Genomic DNA, 18,117 nt, shown 5'->3' with positions numbered 1-18,117 from the left:
AGCTGTTAATGGAAGCTGGAGGTTTTGGCTGCCTATGCAGCCTGGGGGAAGTATGGGGCTTATGGGATAACTTCTTTCAGAGTCAGTAGGTGTGTTCTCATTTATTTTATTAAGGCCAACTCCACTCATTACTGACTGAAATGTTAACAGTGATAACATTCGAACTGTCCACTTCAGCTTAGACAGGATAAAAAACAATTCACAGATATGAACCTGTATATTCCTTTGGGTCCTGCTCCTTTAGGCTGTCTACAAATCCATGCGCTGGTTTATTCTAAAATTCACCAACTGAAAGCAATCCTCAACAATGCAACAAACAAATTTTACTCACTTTCAGGGCGTCCCCTTCATTGCTCTCCATTACTTCCAGAATGAGTGCAGCTAGTATGTTAAAACCTTGACAATAGCCAACAGATTTATTCCATCTGGCATAAGCCAGCAAAACTCGTTTCAGTACCACTCGATCTTGCTCTGCCTCCTGGCCACAGTAAGAACTGCAACCAGTTCGGTGAAGGTCCTTTAAAGGAAAAGGGGGAAAAAAAAGAAGAAAAGAAAGGAAAAGGAAAAGAAAAAGAAAAGATATACATTTTCCTTCCCCTTTTAGCTCTTCTGACTATCCGTTTTCCTTCCCCCTCCACCCTCCCAATATGTATTCCCAAAGTTGATGAGAATGTTTCTTTTTTTAATTTGAAAACCTTTAGCTTACTGAAGAAGTGAAATAAGTTGAGCAAGGTCTTAAATAAACAAGTTACCTAAAAGATGTTCTTATGAAGTTGCCACAGAAGATATCTACGTTTCAAAGAGGCAAAACATAACAGCTGCATAATTCTTTTTAAAATCTTCCTCCACAGAATGCTGTTTTCTCTGGATTTTATAGATTTTCAGAAGTAAGGCTTCAGAAAAATGTATTCTGCGTATCTTAAACAGAAGCCTAAGGGAAGAATATTACATTTTTCTGTTTCCAAATCACTTTCATTGCATGGGTCAACCATTATAATGGTTGGGTCAGCAGAATGTCATGACTTGTTAATATTGCACAACACAGAATGAGAGATTAGAGTGGATGCTCATATGCGACTAATATTAACAGCAGCAATTTCAAGATTTGAAGCTAGATACAGTATTTCTAGTAAGCATTTGCCAATGACCTTCCCCTCCAAAACTTTGTTTTAGAAACCATTAGAGTTTTTGACTGAAACATGCTCTCTATTACTATCACATTCTTTGAAGTGGCAATTTCTGCTGAAAAAAGAAAACAGACAAAATCCTTTTTTAAAAAATGACCAAATGAAAAAGAGCAACTGTTTGTATGAAAGCGTAAAAGAACTGCCAAGTTACTAAGTTTTCAAAAAGTAAAAAAAACCCAAAGATGACATTGAGAAGATTTTAAGAGACTTGTGAGTGAAAGGCAAAACACGTAATACAATTTTTATTATCTCATGAGTAATTTCTATAGCGTTAAATTACCAAATACAGATGACAATTGTAATAATCAGGAACACAAAGTACTTTGCTCTGTGTACTCTAATTACGGTGACTCCAGAACATAAACAATCTCTCCTATGTAAATAGGCTGAGATTGAAAGAACCACAACAATATAAATCTCTTGCCCAAAAGTGGCTGCCGTTTTCAATAGAAAATGGCAATCAGCTGAGAAAAATACATAGGCGAAGACATTTCACTACTGTAAAATAACTGAAAATATGCTCAGTAACTATATCATAACACTGTTTAATCCCAGAAAATATTTATATTTATTTATAAAATATAGAGAAGAGGAAGAACCCTTGTGTACCTCTGTCTCCAGAAAATTGGGGAAAAATGTTCCAGTAATAGCTTTTTTTTTTTTTCAGTAAACACCAACCAGATGAATGCAGAAGAAAGACCAAAAAAGCAGAAAAAATAATTTTGGTGGACCAAGGGAAATTAAGGTATAATCTTTGCCAATGCAGAAGCAGAGAAAAAAATAAATCCAAACTCTGTTTCTTCTAAAAAAATCTTCACGTTTCATTAAAAAAAAAAAAAAACTAATTACTTGACTACCTTTACTATCTGGATGCCCATGGAGTCATCATCAGGATTACTTCTTTCATTAAATGCGAAACGCATTGTTTTGTCCCAGTCAATGGCTATACTGTGCAAGTATTGATCAGCTAGGGTCAGCCAAACCTAGAAATACACAAAGCAAGCCAGCAAAATGCATTATTTTTCAGGTAGAATATGAGCAGTTTATATGCACCATTAGATGAATCTCACCCGCTCTAGCCATACATCATCTGCTCTTAGACTTGAATTATGCAGAAGAGAACTATATTTAAAACAGTTTCTGAACAATCAGAGTCATACCTTGTTCCCTAAAACAGAAGGGAAGAAACAGCATTGTGTGCTGTTCCGTAAACCTCGTACAAAGATGCAAGTACATTGTCAGAAACTGAATCCACCTTGGCCATCCAAGATGGACGTCCCTCTTCCTGCGAGAGCCCTCCTGACCAGGTCAGCCCTTCTAACCTCATAACCAGCAAGGAGTAGTATAAAAAGGTAACACAGCTCCAGGTTTTCCTCAAACTCCACCATGGATCCATCTCCCGAAAGCTCCACAAGAGAAACCCAGTAGTGCTTCTCTCTCCCAGAGGTCTCTTCTGATCAACACTACAGAAGAGGTGGTGTCCAGTATAAAACATTTGAGATTAATCCCAAAGTATTACTCAGATCAGAGTAAGTTACTCATAAGAAGGCTGCCTAAACTGTTGGCACTACAGGTAGTTTTGAAAACAGACATTTTGATTACCCAATAATTACCAAAACAAATTTATATATGTATATTCAAGTTAAAGACAGACCTTCATTAAACATTTGAAAAGTTCCTGAACAATAAAGAGACACAAGAGACCACAAGCGATACAATGACAAAACAGTGGTGAAGCACTTCTCTCTTCAGGAAATTGAAAGAAATCATGAAAGCAAGTGGGAGAAGTTTTATATTAGTCATTAACCCACCCAAGTGAGAAAAACAATTCAGACACTTCCCACAGATATAAACACTTAAACAGTTGCATGCTGAAGGAATTTATAGACAGCTCACAGAATCATAGATTTTCTGCATTTAACCATCCCTTCCCACGCTTTCGAAAAGCCTCCTGTGCAGGGGAATGTCACTGTGCTCTGCCTCCAAACAGGCTTTGGCACTTCTCTCACCCTAGTGATGCTGTTTGACTGCATTCTTTACTTCTGCTAGCTGCAGAGAACAAATGTTAGATGCCACAGCTGTAATGCAGATGTCATCCTGCCCCTTCTACTGCCAGCAAAGCAGAAAATCACCCATCCTGCCAACACATCAAATACCTCATTCTGATGGCAATCTTAAAATGATTGGGAAACCAGAGGATAGTGTGAAAAGGCCTCATCCCTTTTTTCTTAACACTGCTCCCCTGGTTAGTATTATGTGGCCATGTGTGAGCAATCATATAGGCATGGGCTGGATGAGGAGGACAAGCGAGAAGAGAGACATCTGCCACCCATGCACCACAGAAAAAATGAAAGGGTAGTTCTGAGACACTTACTGCAGTGTGGAAAGAGAACTTTACAAGAAGAAAAAGGCTACTGAACAGATATAATGATTCACTGGAGTCATAGATTAAAAATAAAACTGTAGTGGTGCAAGGAAAATGATGCCCCTATAATTCTTCCATTTCCTTCCTCCAATTTGTAAAATGACTGAACAGTACAGGTTGGAAAGAAAATCATAACATACTGAGCTACACATATTTAATATAGTTTTTTAAAAAACTCCTTTCAGTAAAACTGCATTTTTAAAACCAAGATCATGTTTCTCATTTAGTTTTTACAAAAGACAAATATACATGTCTTCTTTTTTTAATACTAGGAAACATCAAATATTGTTAAAGCAAGCAGTAAAGTAAATTTAGTGTAATCCCGCTAGACCCTTTCCTACAACACTAACTCAGTGTAATCTCACATTAATGGCACTTTCTACCACTTTACATCACTCCTGAATTCCCCTGTCTAAGCAACTTGCCTTTTCCCATCAAATGCTTCTATGAACCCTCTTGCCAGCACTAGCATTTATCAATTTCGCCTTCCTAAGTACGACAGCCTACACTGGAGATTTGCTCTCCTTTCAGTCACTCTTCAGCTGCTGGGCAGCTTCACCAAGGCAATTCCTCAAGACTGACAAAATAAAGCAATAATATCTGCACTGGAATAAATTACCTAAGCCCCAAGCAGAAAGAACCTCACTGGTGTAAACACCATCTTTACTTGTCTCCTCAGTCTCTCCAGCTGCCCTATGAGGTGATCACTGAAGAACGTTAACTATGAAGAATCCTCAGTACAAGTTAAATTTAAAACTCCAAAGTATTTGTTAAAAAACACTGGTAATATTGATGTTGTTCATCTCTCTCTCGTGAGAAACCCACAAGGTGACATGCACCACGCAGTATACAGAACTACCTACCCTTCTCCGCCATTCTTTTGGTATGCCTGTTGGCAGTCTGGCCACTGCTTTGAGTGCATCATGCCACTAAAAGCAAAAACATCAAAAAGGGTAAAAATATGCCATTAGCTCAATGCAACAACAAAATCTACACCTGGTAGGTAAAATCTACCCCACCTTGGTAAAATCTATGCCACCTCAGACATGCACATTCATTTCATTTTACTGCCCACATTTCAGAGTTTAATTGCTTAATCTATTTTCAGGAAAAATATGAATTAAGGATATAATAAAAATGTAATATTCTAGGATACAAAGATTTATGTGGTATCTTAGAAAACAAAGAAAAACTATTGCTGTTTCCAAATACTAATCGAACAATTCTTTATGCAATCAGAAATAATGTACAGACGTTATGATGACAGAGCAATGCACTTTTGAAATAGGGCAAGTATCTTTATCAAAAAGAACCCAGTCTTTCAAGTCCAGAGAAAAAATAATTATATTACCTGCTGAAAACCATTTTGACCTAAAGATGGTTCAAGAGTGAATTTCAATTTTGTATCAACCCCTAGAAACAAAAAGGGAAAATATAAATGATCATGACTTTAATTTAGTTCAGAAAGAAAAAAAGTAATTCAAATAACACCAGATTTCAACTACATTTGTTCGAATAGCTATATTCCAATCTGTTTCTGTCAAGTCTTGTCTTCACAGTGAATTCAAGGCATATGTTAAAAAGTATATATAAACAATGTCTTTAACGCGGTAGTTCACAGCGTGATTCCTTTCACTAAAAATCATGTAGTTCACTGTATTCTAAAGGCCATATCTGAACACTGCAAACTGCCATATGCACCCACAGAAAAAAATATATACAGAGACAAAAAAAGAGTTTCTTTCCACCTGTTTCAACTTGATGTTAAAACACTTCATACTCATTTCTAACTTTGGCATGTTAAAATTATTCTATTGCACAGGATACTAAATATATTATAATTCTTCAAGACGCAAACCACATTTGGTCAGTGTTTACATTTAAACTTAGATTTTATTTTCACTATAAAAGCAAATTATGTTAATTGTTATATAGAATGTTAGCAGAGATGCTTTAAAACACAATATTACATAAAATATTAGGATCTCAACTGCAGCATCTGGACAGGCATAACAGGAATAATAGCAGCACTTTCAATTTGATTAATATCACACATTTTGAATCACAGCATTCTTTAGCCCTTCGAGTGTCGCTGTCCAAAGCACGGGTGCTGAACATTGCAGTCCTCCAGTTTTCTGGCACAAAGAATAAAGGCGGTCTTTATTTCTCCTCCATAATTTAGTATGACGTATTGCTTCATTTTTAGAATATTATGCATAGCTTCTGGTCTTCCTAGAATAGCAAGCCTAACATTTTTGAATATACATTTTAACAGCCATATAAAAAGAACTTTAATCCTGCAAGGTGTTAAGTATATTAAATCCATGCAAATCAACTCACCAGTAATACTCAGTGCTTTGGAAGACTAAGCCTATGAGTCTGACAAAAAACAAAACTGTAGTGGCATTTGCTAGTGCTCAAATGTTAAAAATCTGTCAGCATTTGCATACTGAATTGGTGATAAGTAAATTAAAACCTAGTTGCCAGATTAATAGAAAGACAAAGCCTTATCCTTCGAGGCTGGGGAAGGGGGGAGGGAGAAGAGAAAGAAAAGACAAGCAAAAAAAATCAGTATTGTTTAGAGCATTTTAGAATTGCATCACTGAGATCTGGGGAGTGGTGCTGTTCGTTCCCTGCCTCAGATTTTAAAAAACGCTTGTCAAATCTAGGAACGTAAGAGCTTCAAAACATAATACAAATGTCTTGAAAAAAGAAATCGAGGCTTAACAGTTATTCTTGGAAGTAACTGTTTATTAGTATTCCACCACAGGACTCCAAGGCACTCAGCAGGGATTCCTAATAGATAAATCTCTTAATAATAATTCAAAACAATGTAATAATGCCAGTAATGTACCAAGACAAAATCATATCACATTTGTTGTAAATATGAAAAAGTAAGTCTCATTCCCAAGCAGTCTAGTGGTAAGTACTGGGTAACCCAAATACCTACACAAAGATACCATGCCCAGAACTCCTTTTGTTAAGGTAACATAACTGACATGCTGTCTAACACTGCCTGGTAGCGAAGAAGCAATAACCTTCCAAAATAATCACGTATTCATTTCCGACACAACAGCCAAATACTGAGCACTTCACCGTTTTCCAAGATTTAAAGACCCCCAAAATAACTTCTCTCTTTGTCTTATAAAGTGCACAAGAAAGCTGCAAATAGAGACAGCCAGGTATACAAAAGAGCAAGCACAGTCAAAAATTATCTCAAAGTAAGGTAGAATTATCTATCATTTACATGAACATTATGACCAGGAACCTCACACAGGGCAGCAGATAGCTATATCTCTCTTGATTAAATGACACTGAAATGAGACTCTTGGATCTCAGTCCATAAAAGCTTATTAAATCATGGCAGAGAATTAAACAGGTGTGAAAATTACTAGAAATAAAAATGACATCCTACGGTAACACTAGGCTACATGGCTGGGTATCTCTCTACAGTACAATGAGAAACCTCTTGGTCAGGCCATGAATCATAATGTCCTGTAGAAGCCATGGAGCCTATGTCCACTTACTTGCTCCCAATCCCAGTTATATGCCCAGAAATATGTCCAAAATCACATGACATGATGCTTTTGATCAGATCGTGTGACAGGGGAGAGACAAAAGCAATACTGAGTAAGCCAGAGAACATACAGGGATGGTGCCTCATTACTGCTCTGAAGTATTTAGATTTCCTAAAACCAGAAAATTAGGACATTGTAAAACAAAAATACTGTACGTAAACATAAAATGAAGCAGCAAGACAAACAGTACAGACTGAGACATTTGCTTTTATCTAAAGATTTCAAGGGCCAGACAGGTTGGAAAAGCTATTCTTCTAGGAACGTCTTGTGACAAACTTCAGCATCCATTCCTGGGACATCTGCAGGAAGACAATCAGCAAGCTGGGAGCACCGCATTGCCTGCTACTTGTTTCTGGCACAGGAACGGTCTTGCAATGTGCAGCTTCTGCACTCTCCACTAAATTTGTCCCTGGACTTCACAGCTTCCCCAAGGAAATTAATGCCTATCCCTATTCCAACCCCCTCTTGGTTCCCAACCCTTTCTACCCCCATCATTTCCCTTCTCCTAATGAATCTCTCATCTCTGCACATATTTCTCCTTCTGCACTCAGTCCTATTAGTATTTTCATCCTTTCTGCTCTGATCTGGACCATCACCAGCCTTTCCCTGGCCTCCTTTCACATATAATCTTCCCTCCCTTACACTTCCATCATGTGCTACATCTTGCCAGTGACTCCCTTTAGTCCTGCATTCAGTTGCCTTCTCCCCACACACTAATGTAGACTCCCCCAACTCTCCAATCCCTTCTTTCCTCCTCGGTACACCACGCCTACCCAATCCTGCCACAGACCAGCACCCATTTTCACTGGATTTGCCCCTTTTTCTCCATTCTCTATCTCTGGGCCACCTTCCTCTCCATTACATAGGCACATGCTCCTTATAGACAGACTCCTGACCCTGTGGGGCGTTGTGGGAATTTTTGTTTCCAGCTTCTCTGCACAGACAGCCTGGCAGAAATGTACCACATATGCAGCAATAGCTCCTACTCTCAAGGACTGTAAGCTCTGTCAGTACAATTCAGACCTTTTACATCAAGCCAGCCAGGCTGTAGTGACATTTGACATATTAAATATCACCGCCAGGTCATACACTTTCAACTGACGCTTCATGCCTAAAAAAATTATTAACCCATGTAGGCAGGAATTCGTTGGGAGCACATATGAATTAATTTGTTTTACAAATACAAACATAGGTGAAGGTATTGATGTTTGTCACTAGTCAAATTCCTGAAGGGTAGAAGAATGCCAAAATAGAGCCTGTTCTATGCCCTTGCAACCAGGTCACCAAAAACAATTGCAGAAAAGCTATTTGAAGTTAAAACAGGCCCATTGGTCTTCCCACATAAAAGACACTATAACTGCTAATATTAAAAGGCTAAAAGAGGGAAGACTATCCACCTGGGATTCCCAAGCCCTAGGAGTCTTCCATCGCATGACTAAAATGTAGCACAGGACCACATAACGAGCCACAAGGGCAGAGAAAAACATTGTGGACAGCCAAGTATCTGGGTGAGGAATCAAATCCCTGCTCCACAGACATATTAAACAGCTCCACTTGCACAAAAGGATGGAGCTAAAGTCTGAGAATTTTTCAGAAGTACTAAAACACAATGAGTGTAGGAAGGTGACCTGTTCGGACACACACATATGAGCTATACAACCATAGCTTCAAACATATAAAGCACATCACTGTAGGTTCTTGGCTGTACTTAAAAGCTGCTGTTGAACCTCTCCCACAGAAAGTCAATAAATATTTTATGGAAAACAAACAAGGAAAAAGGCCTACAGCGGCTTCCTGCTGCAGCGGGAGTCAGAACTTGGAAAAGAAAAAAAAAGGCAACATGAAGTACCACCTTATTGTTGCTTCTTGTTTCAGAACTAGAAAGATTCATAGTCTTACCCTGTAATTTATCTCTAAATGTATGTGTTCATCTGCAAAATAAGAGTAAAAGTAACATTCTGAGTAATCCTACATGAACTCACTTCTGTCAACAGCCATAGCTCACTGGTAAGTGCCAAAGCACATCCAAAATCTGCAGTCCACAGAAACTTCTCAATATAAACAGACAGCAGATACAGACCACTAAGATAATCTGAAGGAAATTTTGTTAAGCTTATTTTTAAAAAGCCTCATTAAAAGCTCCATCACTATATGAAAACTTGCATCCTGAATGATGTCACTGTATTTACTTACAGATTAGGAATATGGAAACCCCAAATCAGTGGGACTTCCTAGCCACAGGACTATGACATTCATGCTTACACCTCCTATCACCTCTTCTAGTCTTCCTGGGAGTATACGAATGTCGTTACCCAGATAATGGTATTATCTGGAATAGCAGAAAACTGAAGGGAGCCGGGGTCAGAGAGGATTATGAGTCAGGAAGCCGCTTTGATAACAGCAACCCAATGAACCTACACCAGAATATATATGAAACCTTATTAACAATAACTAAGTTCTCTGTCAGAGACTATCCAAAACTAATCTCAAGCACAGCACCAGTAAGGATTAAGTGATTCCTAAAGCTGACTCGTATTTTTGAGTGCCTGACACACATGCAGCCAGTACAATGGGGAAACTGCATCTTACATATTTCTGTGCATTGTTCTGGGTTTTGATAGGCATCTACAGACCTTTATATGCCTAGCATTAGGCAGAAGATCAACAACATCCTAGCTACAGTGATGGCTCAGACATTATAAATTGAGTTTAGATTTCCAACACTTCGTAAAAAAAAAACGATCCAACGTTTTGATGGCAAGCAACCAAGATGGAGCATCCAGGAACAACTCCCCTCATTAGTGCTTTTGCTGAAAGCGAATCTCCCCAGAGCAAATACACAGTGTTGACTGACCACCTGGTTCCTACAAGATTTTAATGCTGAAGTAGAATCCGGAAGAAAACAGCTGCAAAATCGAGGCCTTCCTCTTTAAGAAAACCATCGCTGCGAATTTAGACAATACCGCGGCACAGACAAAGGCTGGGTGGGACGAGGGGGTCCCTGCAAGCCTAGAGCCGACGGCCGCGTCAGCGGGAAAGGCCCGGGGCGGCTGAGCCTTACGGCAGCCACGGAGCGGTGGGCGCAGAGGCGCCGGCAGGGAGGGTGCCGCGGGGCTCCGCCAGCCGCGCCGCGCCGGGCAGCCCTGGCCCGCGGGAGCCGCCGCCGGCGCCGCCCCGAGCCCTGGGCCCCGAGCCCGGCCCCGGCCCCCGAGCCCGGCCCGCCCGCGTAGGCCCCCGCCGAGGCAGCGCGGGCCCGGGCCGCCGAGGCGCGGCCATCGCGCGGGGCCGGGGCGGACTCGCCCGCCGCCCCCCGGGCGCATCCCCCCCGCCGCGAGCGGCTCCTACCCGGGGGCCGCATCTGCCGCCGGCCGCCCCCTCCGCGCCGCGCCGCGCCGCGCCGCCGCCATCCGCCGCGAGCGGATTAGGGGATTACGGCCCAGGCGGCAGCGGGGCGCAAAGCCACCGCCGGGCGCCGCTGCCCGCGGGATGCGGCGCGCCCTGCCCTGCCCTGCCCTGCCCTGCCCGGGCCGCGCCGCTACCTGGCTCCAAGGTGCAGAGCAGCCGCGGCGCCGTGCGGGAGATGCAGCTGCGCTTCTTGAGCACGTTGCTGAGGATGGTGCCCACGCCGCCGCCGCCCGGCCGCTTCGCGCATCTCCCGCCGCGCCGCAGCGAGCCCGTGAGCCGGTCCTGCCGCATGGGGGGCGCGGGGCCGCGGGCGCTGCCCGCTCTCGCTCTGCGAAGGGACCGGTCACGGCTGCCCCGGCCCTAGGGCAGCCGGCGGGGTAGGGCGGGGGGCATGGCCGGGGCGGTGCGGCCGCGGCTCTCTGCTAGCGGTAGCCGCAGTGCAGAGACAGCAAAGTCCAGGTGCAGAAGAGGAGAGGGAGGAAAAAAGGGGAGAGAGGAGGGGGGAAAAAAAGAGAGAGTTGCTCCCGCCCACAAGCCCAGCATCACCGCCTGGAGCCCCGGCAGCCTTTCCCCCTCCTCCCTCAGCCCCACCTGGGGGGCGGCCAGCGCGGCTCAGCCCTGCAGCCGGGCGGCCCCTCGGCTCGCCCGCCCCGCACGGCAGCCCCGGCGCGGAGCGAGAGCAGCAGGGAGCAGCGCGGCTGCTGCAGCGCGGCTGCCGCATCCTTCCTGCCCTCTCCCCCGGCTCCGCCAGCCCCCGCCGCCGCCCGTCCTGCGGCTGCAGGCCTACCCCGGGCTGCACCCCGCTTCCCCGGCTCTGACCCTTCACCACAGAGATCTGGCACAGCCTCAACATACATAAGCGCCATGAGGGCCAACCGGAACCTCACTTATTACTAATGACAACGTGCCCTGTACTAAACACTTCAAAAGGGAAATTCTGCCCAACAGCATTTTATCGGGTGCGTTTTCAAGTGCTACTCTTTCACCTAGCAGCAACTTAAGAGCGTTTGATGCAAAATTTCACTTTCAAATTAGTGGTTTGACTGACAAGAAAGAGGATTATTGGAAACGATGATAGCTTTTACAATCTAAACCACTCAGGGTTTCTATGGAAGAATAGATTTATCACATCACATTAGTCAGACTCAAAGATCAAGCTGCCAGGAGTCTACCTGCCAACACCTGCAGCTTTGAAACAGCCATTTGTCCTTTCATTAAGAGATGTTTTTATTATCACCCACGTTACAAAGATATGAGAAAAGTGGCTACAGCAAGCGGTGAAGCCAATTATGCAAAAGATGCATGAGATAAAACAAGAAGCAAGGCTGTTTTTTTAAAAAAAAAGTTATAGCTATCTTTAGAAGTTACTATTATTTTTTCAGAGAAGTATGATTTTGATCATGCTCCTTTTAATATCTGGTTCAATTTTGGAGAAAAGTCACTACATTTGAGCTGCTAGTTTGCACTGTGAATAGATAATTAAGTCTGTGTTGGTGGTTCCTTTTTTAACAAAGGTGACACTTCTCTACTGATGTAGATGATGCAGAATAACTTTATTTCAGTGCCAGCTGGAGATGATGACTTAGTGGTTAGAGAATCAAATTTGAAATGAATTAATCTCCCTGAGTGTACAGACTGTAACAGAAATATTTAAATACAGAAATAACCATTTAATCTTTCTTTCTCTTTTTCTCTTCTTGGAGTGATGTATACAAGTGGCATCATATCATTCTTCCATCATTTCAAGACTAATTCAACACCACACACCTTTGGCCAAAGTCTCAGCATCTATAGCCAGTTTTGGGACCCGCCGTATGTAGGTGATCTTGTTGAACCATTCAGTGAATCAGTCATCCCACAAAACTGAACATAAGCATGTTACCTTCAATTTTTAAACAATTACAAATCAGCTTTAAGAGAGATGTTTATATTTAACTGGTTAGGATAACCAGCTGTTTTGGTAGAACCAAAGTGAGAATTTGGTGTCCTCATTACTGCTATTTCTCCCCCTTGTCATCTTGTCACTCTACGAGAAAACCAGGAACAGAAACAGGACAATAATTCTGTGATTCAGTATATGGCTCTTTTTAAGGACAGGCAAGCCATTAAGCACACTTGCCTACATGTCAGCCTACACATCCATGCAACCTTGTTCTTAAGAAAAATGCAGCAATGAACTGCAGTCTCCAGCAGGAGACAAAATGAAGGAGTTAAGCCATAGGTCTGAAGACTCAGTGGATCATTAGCACAAACAGTTTCAGAGGCACAGAAAAGCCTCTCACCAAGCATACATATACATATTTTAAGATAAAGAGCCTAGCTCTAGAAAAATGGGTGGCACTGTTTTTTAACTACTGATCAGGCAAAGCTGCTAATTTGCCAGTGACAAGACTTGCTCTGTACCACTCCCTGGACTTGCAGACATCTAAGCATACTACTGTATGGCAGCAGCTTGTATAAGTTTGCTGTATTCACCACTGTATGTTGTAAATAGTCTTCAGTGGCAGGGGAAATTTCAAAGTGCATGGACACTACAGTTCACGCTGACAAATCACCATAGCTTTGAGTTGGTGAAAAGGCAACAGTTTGAAGGCTTGGACCCAAAAATGTCACCAGCCAGCATGAATCCAGTTTGATCCACCAAGGCATAGAGGTCCACAAGCTCTCACCTACGACTATTGGCAAGACGGATAGTGCTCAGAGAGAGAGGATTTTAAATTAAAGAGTTTTGCCTACCCCAGATACTTCAGCTCCAGATATTTAGTAATAACCAACTTGAGACTTTGCTTCTTTTCCCTGTCATTCATTTACTCCCTCCCACACAATACAGTCACTTTCTAACAAAACTTTTCCTCTTCCCTTAGCATCTCTTCGCAGTCTTACCACCACCTGCTAAATAGGCCTTTTTAAGGCCTGAGTATACTTTGTAAGAAATACTAGATCTTTGTAAGAAATACTAGTCTTGACCAGCTGATTGGTCCTACAATCACTGCTAGTTTTTGGCCAGGTTTTGACATAAAGAAACCAGCTCCATTTACCTTAAGCTTCCCTGTTCCTCAGCCCATTTCTATTTTGCCTGCACTGTGGCAATGAGGTAAAAAATGTGCAGCTGGAAAGGATCTGGAGAATGAACATAAGCAGATGGTGCAGTGGCAGGAACCGCAGCAGAAATGGGGCTGCATAGAAATATTGCTATTAAAGAAAGGGACGCTTCTCTTTTTCACACGGAGCTTTAACTACCCAGATGTAGGACTACTGGAAGGTACATTTCATTGGTTCTCTTTTGATGTGTGCAAAGAAGACTGAATATAATCAAAAGACTAAAAATGGTAAAAATCTTTAGCTGTGTCACTGTTTCTCATGAGCTCCATATCCTCCCTTTATTTCACACAAAAGCATACAGACCTTCTGTAATTATGATTCACATTGCAACATCCCAGTAAGAGAGTAAACAGTGAAAGTTTGGGGAGAGAGCCTGTTTACCATGCTTTTGGAAACCTGTGTTAGCAAAAATGCTAAAAGCGACATGTACTTGTGATCTTCAATTAACAGCTTTTCTTTTAGAGGACAAATATTTGGAACATCATGTCTTTCTTAAAATTTGATGAAAAACCTTTTAGTACCTACACAACTATTTGTCTAGATACATTTGGAAAAAGGAGTTGTACTATACTGTGCGCAAACATACATGAGAGGAAAGGCCAGCTCTGGAAAAAATCCAATTTAAGCAGTCAAGACAACAAAAGGCAGGAAGGTTTAAAAACACCTTGCCTCATGCAAAAAAGTCAAGCAGAAGATAATAGAGCACTTTCCTGACCTCTACACAGGAAGTACATTTAACATTAAGTTACATATTAAGTCTCGAATGGGATTTACACTAACACTGTAATAATGGTATGTTTTATCCGAAAGCATTTTAGAAATTACATACAGGCAGCATCACCACACCAGCTACTGGTACAACAGACAACTATTAGGCAGCATATCTATATCAATGGAATGAGGGAAAAATTTATATTGCAGTCACAAGCTCCGATGCACAAGATGGAGCCGCATCTGATAGCTTGAAAAGAGATCTCTGGCATGTTGGGTCCCCTGACACTGAAGGAGTATGGGTGCTAGAGCAATGTTGGACTGTCTCCTTGAGCGCAAGAGCCCACAAGGTGCCATAGCCCAGCACTCCTCCCACCTGTCTGCAAGTAGAGCTTCACCTTCTGCACTGGCAGTACCGCTCTGCAGACTCTCTTCATGACTTGCTACCTCAGACACCGCAGGCCAGCAGATGCTTTGATATGACTACTGTGCAGGCCACCTAGCACAAATGTTTTTCATGGCCACAGTTGGATCAGCATGCGAGAAGGCAGTCTACTGTAAGAATGGACACATCTGTATTAAACAGAAAGAGAAACCTGATTTTGGACTGACAGATTCAGTTCTGCCACCAAGCTGATGCCAGAAAATTAGGGCTGTCTTCATTGGGCAAGGAACGGTTCCAGGGACAATAAAAAAAGGAAGTTTTGTTATTGCGTTTGTGCCTAGAGAAATTCAGCTTATGTACACTAAAAAGCTGGGCTCACAAAAATGGTGCAGTGTGCTGACACACCACAGTCCCTTCAACATGTCATTAATATTTTAAACTTTTCCTTGCTTTAGTAATTATTTGTATCACTACGGTAGGTAAATGTTGCAAGAGAGGTCAGGAACTTGCTGTGTCCTATATTAGATGCCAAAGACAAAAAAAGTAAGCGTCAATCCTTGCATGCAAAAGCATGCAGTGCAAATATAAACTGTTCAATGGACAGAAAATAACATCTTTGATGTTCAGAGATAGAGAATCAAGATTTAAATGATCAGTCTTGGGAAGTGCAGCAGAGCTCAGAAACAAATCCAAACATGAGGAACCAGAGTCCAATGCTCCCTCTTCCTTTAAACTGCACATAGCCTATTTACTTATTCCCCCCTAAAACATACCTACTGTGTTGCTAGTTTTTGAACAGCACCTTCTCTTGAAGGAAGTGTTAAAACAGCAAGCTACTTGTTCTTGGAGAAATTAAGTCAAACTAGAGAGGATCTAGGGAATACTCTCACTAGAGAGAGCTCCATGGCAGTAGAGCTTTCTTTTTAGCTAAAATGTCTGAAAGAGACTATTACCTGCATGTTATTTAGCCATATCTGCACAGGACTGATCTAGAAAATGTAATTTAAAACAGGACTGCTTAGTGTAGTGTATGTCTTTCAACAGGAAACAAATCCACAAGACTTCTGTGGTAAGGAGCCCACAACTGTATAGACACTGCATGATCCTTCAGCCTATCATAATCAAGATGTGGCCAAGAGAAGACTATAGACTTGAGATTATTTATTGTGAGCTTTAATATTGCTTCTCATTCCCTCCCTTCCCTCCCATACACACTATCCACTTTTGCCTTCTCTTCTGCATGTGCGTACACTGGGGCAGGATCAATGAACATTGGCGAGGCAGAGAAAAGAGCAGGTCCCTTCAAAAGGGCCAGCTCTCCTTGACCTCAACATCACCTACCCATTAACACGTGCTGTAATTTTCTTTTGGGGAATGATAGGCAGTTATGCCTAGTAAGTGTATTTACAAACTGTATGTTATTCATAGTCATATTCCTTTTTGAAATTTCTGCCAGATGAGTTACAGTCTGAGGAGTCTGCTTAACCTTTCCAATACCAATGAAGTAACTTCATTGGAAACATCATGCATCTGTAGTGAAGGCATCTGTAAACCAGTTGTGAAAGCAGTCTCTAATACACCTGGCTATAGCATGATGGAATGGAGCTGTGGTGATCCACTTCCTATCTAACCAGGCACTGCATTAATGGGCAGTGAATCAGCGTAGGTTAAGTTGACCGCAGTCCCTCAATTCTTGCCTTGCTCTCACAGCAGCACAGGAGATGCTTCTGCAGTAGGATCACACAGGTGACTGAAAGCTCTCAAAAGCATCACAGGTAGCTGAACCAGTGGTACAGGCACGCATCTCAGCTCCCTTGAACCGGCTTCTGTTTGTGAAGACATAACTATTTACACAAATGAGTGAGGTGCAGAAAGACTGATATCTGTACAGCAGCAGAAATCACTATGGCCAGCAACAGCAGAACTGCAGGTACTTGGCTCCTCAACCTGTGCACAATCCACTACAGGACAAAGACTCTATCTTCCCAAGTTCTTTAGGAAACCACTCAGAAGTAACTACAAGCTTTTAAAAGTCCGTGCCTACAACATAACCACGTTTTAAGTTAGGAGTACATCACAAGTTATTGAATCTTCTCACTATATCATCAGCTCTCACCATCACACCACTAAAAGCTAATATTCTGCAGTATTTGGAGTTCCTAGGAAAAGCTGGTTTTGAAAAAGGAAGAATTAAATTTGCTGACAACACAAGTGGCAGCAATCAGTGTCAACGGGCTGGGTAGAAAAGGTGGCCTATTTCCTTCCAGGCCTGCCAGTTGGAAATGACTCTTCTGAGCTTAAGAGGAGAGAATGAAAAGAATTTCTGAAAAGTAGAAACTAACTCACGTTTTTTAATCAACATGTGCCACAAATCATCAAAAGCACCTCAAATATTTCAGGGAAAAAAAAATCTACCTTCACATTGTAAAACAGATGTGGTTTTGGAAACCTTTATCCTAACCAATGGTTCTCTGGCTGCACTGAGGGCACAAAATAGAGATCTAACTCAGAACCATCCATGTGGAAAACAAAAAGGGGTTTAGATTTGATCGTGCTTGATCACAGGACAGGAGTAAGTGAATTCCTCTTATTATGCTACTAATAGAGGACAGCACAGACTTGCACAACTGACTAAGCCTGATATTCTATTGAAACTATTTCTATTCACTGCGGTGCCTGTAAATTCTAGTTCTGGGCTGCAGCACTACTGTACGAAGAGCTGTATAAGCACAGCAAAAGATAGACTGCTCACTTTAAAAGAAAGAAGAGAAGAGAAAATGCATTAGCATAGGCGCATGGGGAGACAGTGAGATGATATTTGTAAATGTGACAGACAGCATTCATAACACAGGAGCTGCTGCTGTGTTTCTGAGAGCTCCATGGCAAAGACGAGTTCAAATGGACACATCTACAGGAGAGCAATGAGGCAGCATGAGGAATGAGAGATTATGTTTTAATCATCTACTCGAGTTCAGCATGACTAAACACCTACAAGAAAATACTGACGTGAAGGAAAGTAAGAGGTGCTTGTTTTAAAACCTGTTAAGTGTGGGATGGAGGTAGGAAGCATGAACTAACCTTGAATACTGAATACGAAATGACAAGTAACGCCACAACAGAGAAGAAAAGGTTGAGAAGGGATTTGTATACTAGAGCAATGGGAGCAAGACACTGACTAGATCTCCATTGTCTGTAAGCGAAGCATCAGCACCTAGCACACATAAATACCTATGTACAAACACTGAAACATACATGTGTTCATCTCAAACTTAAGTCTACTGTTGCATTTAATTCTCTCTACATATATATATGTATACACACACA

General features: G+C 41.9%; 1 protein-coding gene across 4 annotated transcripts in view; it reads right to left on the bottom strand.

Annotated features, from left to right (window-relative positions):
* Nucleotides 1–18,117, bottom strand: part of TBC1D30 (TBC1 domain family member 30) — a 53,390-nt gene that overhangs the window by 21,939 nt on the left and 13,334 nt on the right. For 2 of the 4 annotated variants that reach the window (XM_026092355.2, XM_026092356.2), the window contains exons 3-6: nucleotides 4,964–5,025; nucleotides 4,476–4,541; nucleotides 2,045–2,170; nucleotides 332–517 (exon numbers count right to left, since the gene is read on the bottom strand). In XM_026092355.2, the coding sequence (XP_025948140.2) occupies nucleotides 332–517; nucleotides 2,045–2,170; nucleotides 4,476–4,541; nucleotides 4,964–5,025 (440 nt within the window). Of the gene's footprint in view, nucleotides 1–331; nucleotides 518–2,044; nucleotides 2,171–4,475; nucleotides 4,542–4,963; nucleotides 5,026–10,729; nucleotides 10,932–18,117 lie in introns of those variants that run through there. The other 2 variants (XM_026092357.2, XM_026092358.2) reach the window with 2 other exon arrangements.

This window comes from Dromaius novaehollandiae, chromosome 1, assembly GCF_036370855.1.
Source record: "Dromaius novaehollandiae isolate bDroNov1 chromosome 1, bDroNov1.hap1, whole genome shotgun sequence".
Lineage (NCBI taxonomy): Eukaryota > Metazoa > Chordata > Aves > Casuariiformes > Dromaiidae > Dromaius > Dromaius novaehollandiae.
This window is presented reverse-complemented; position numbering and strand designations above follow the sequence as displayed.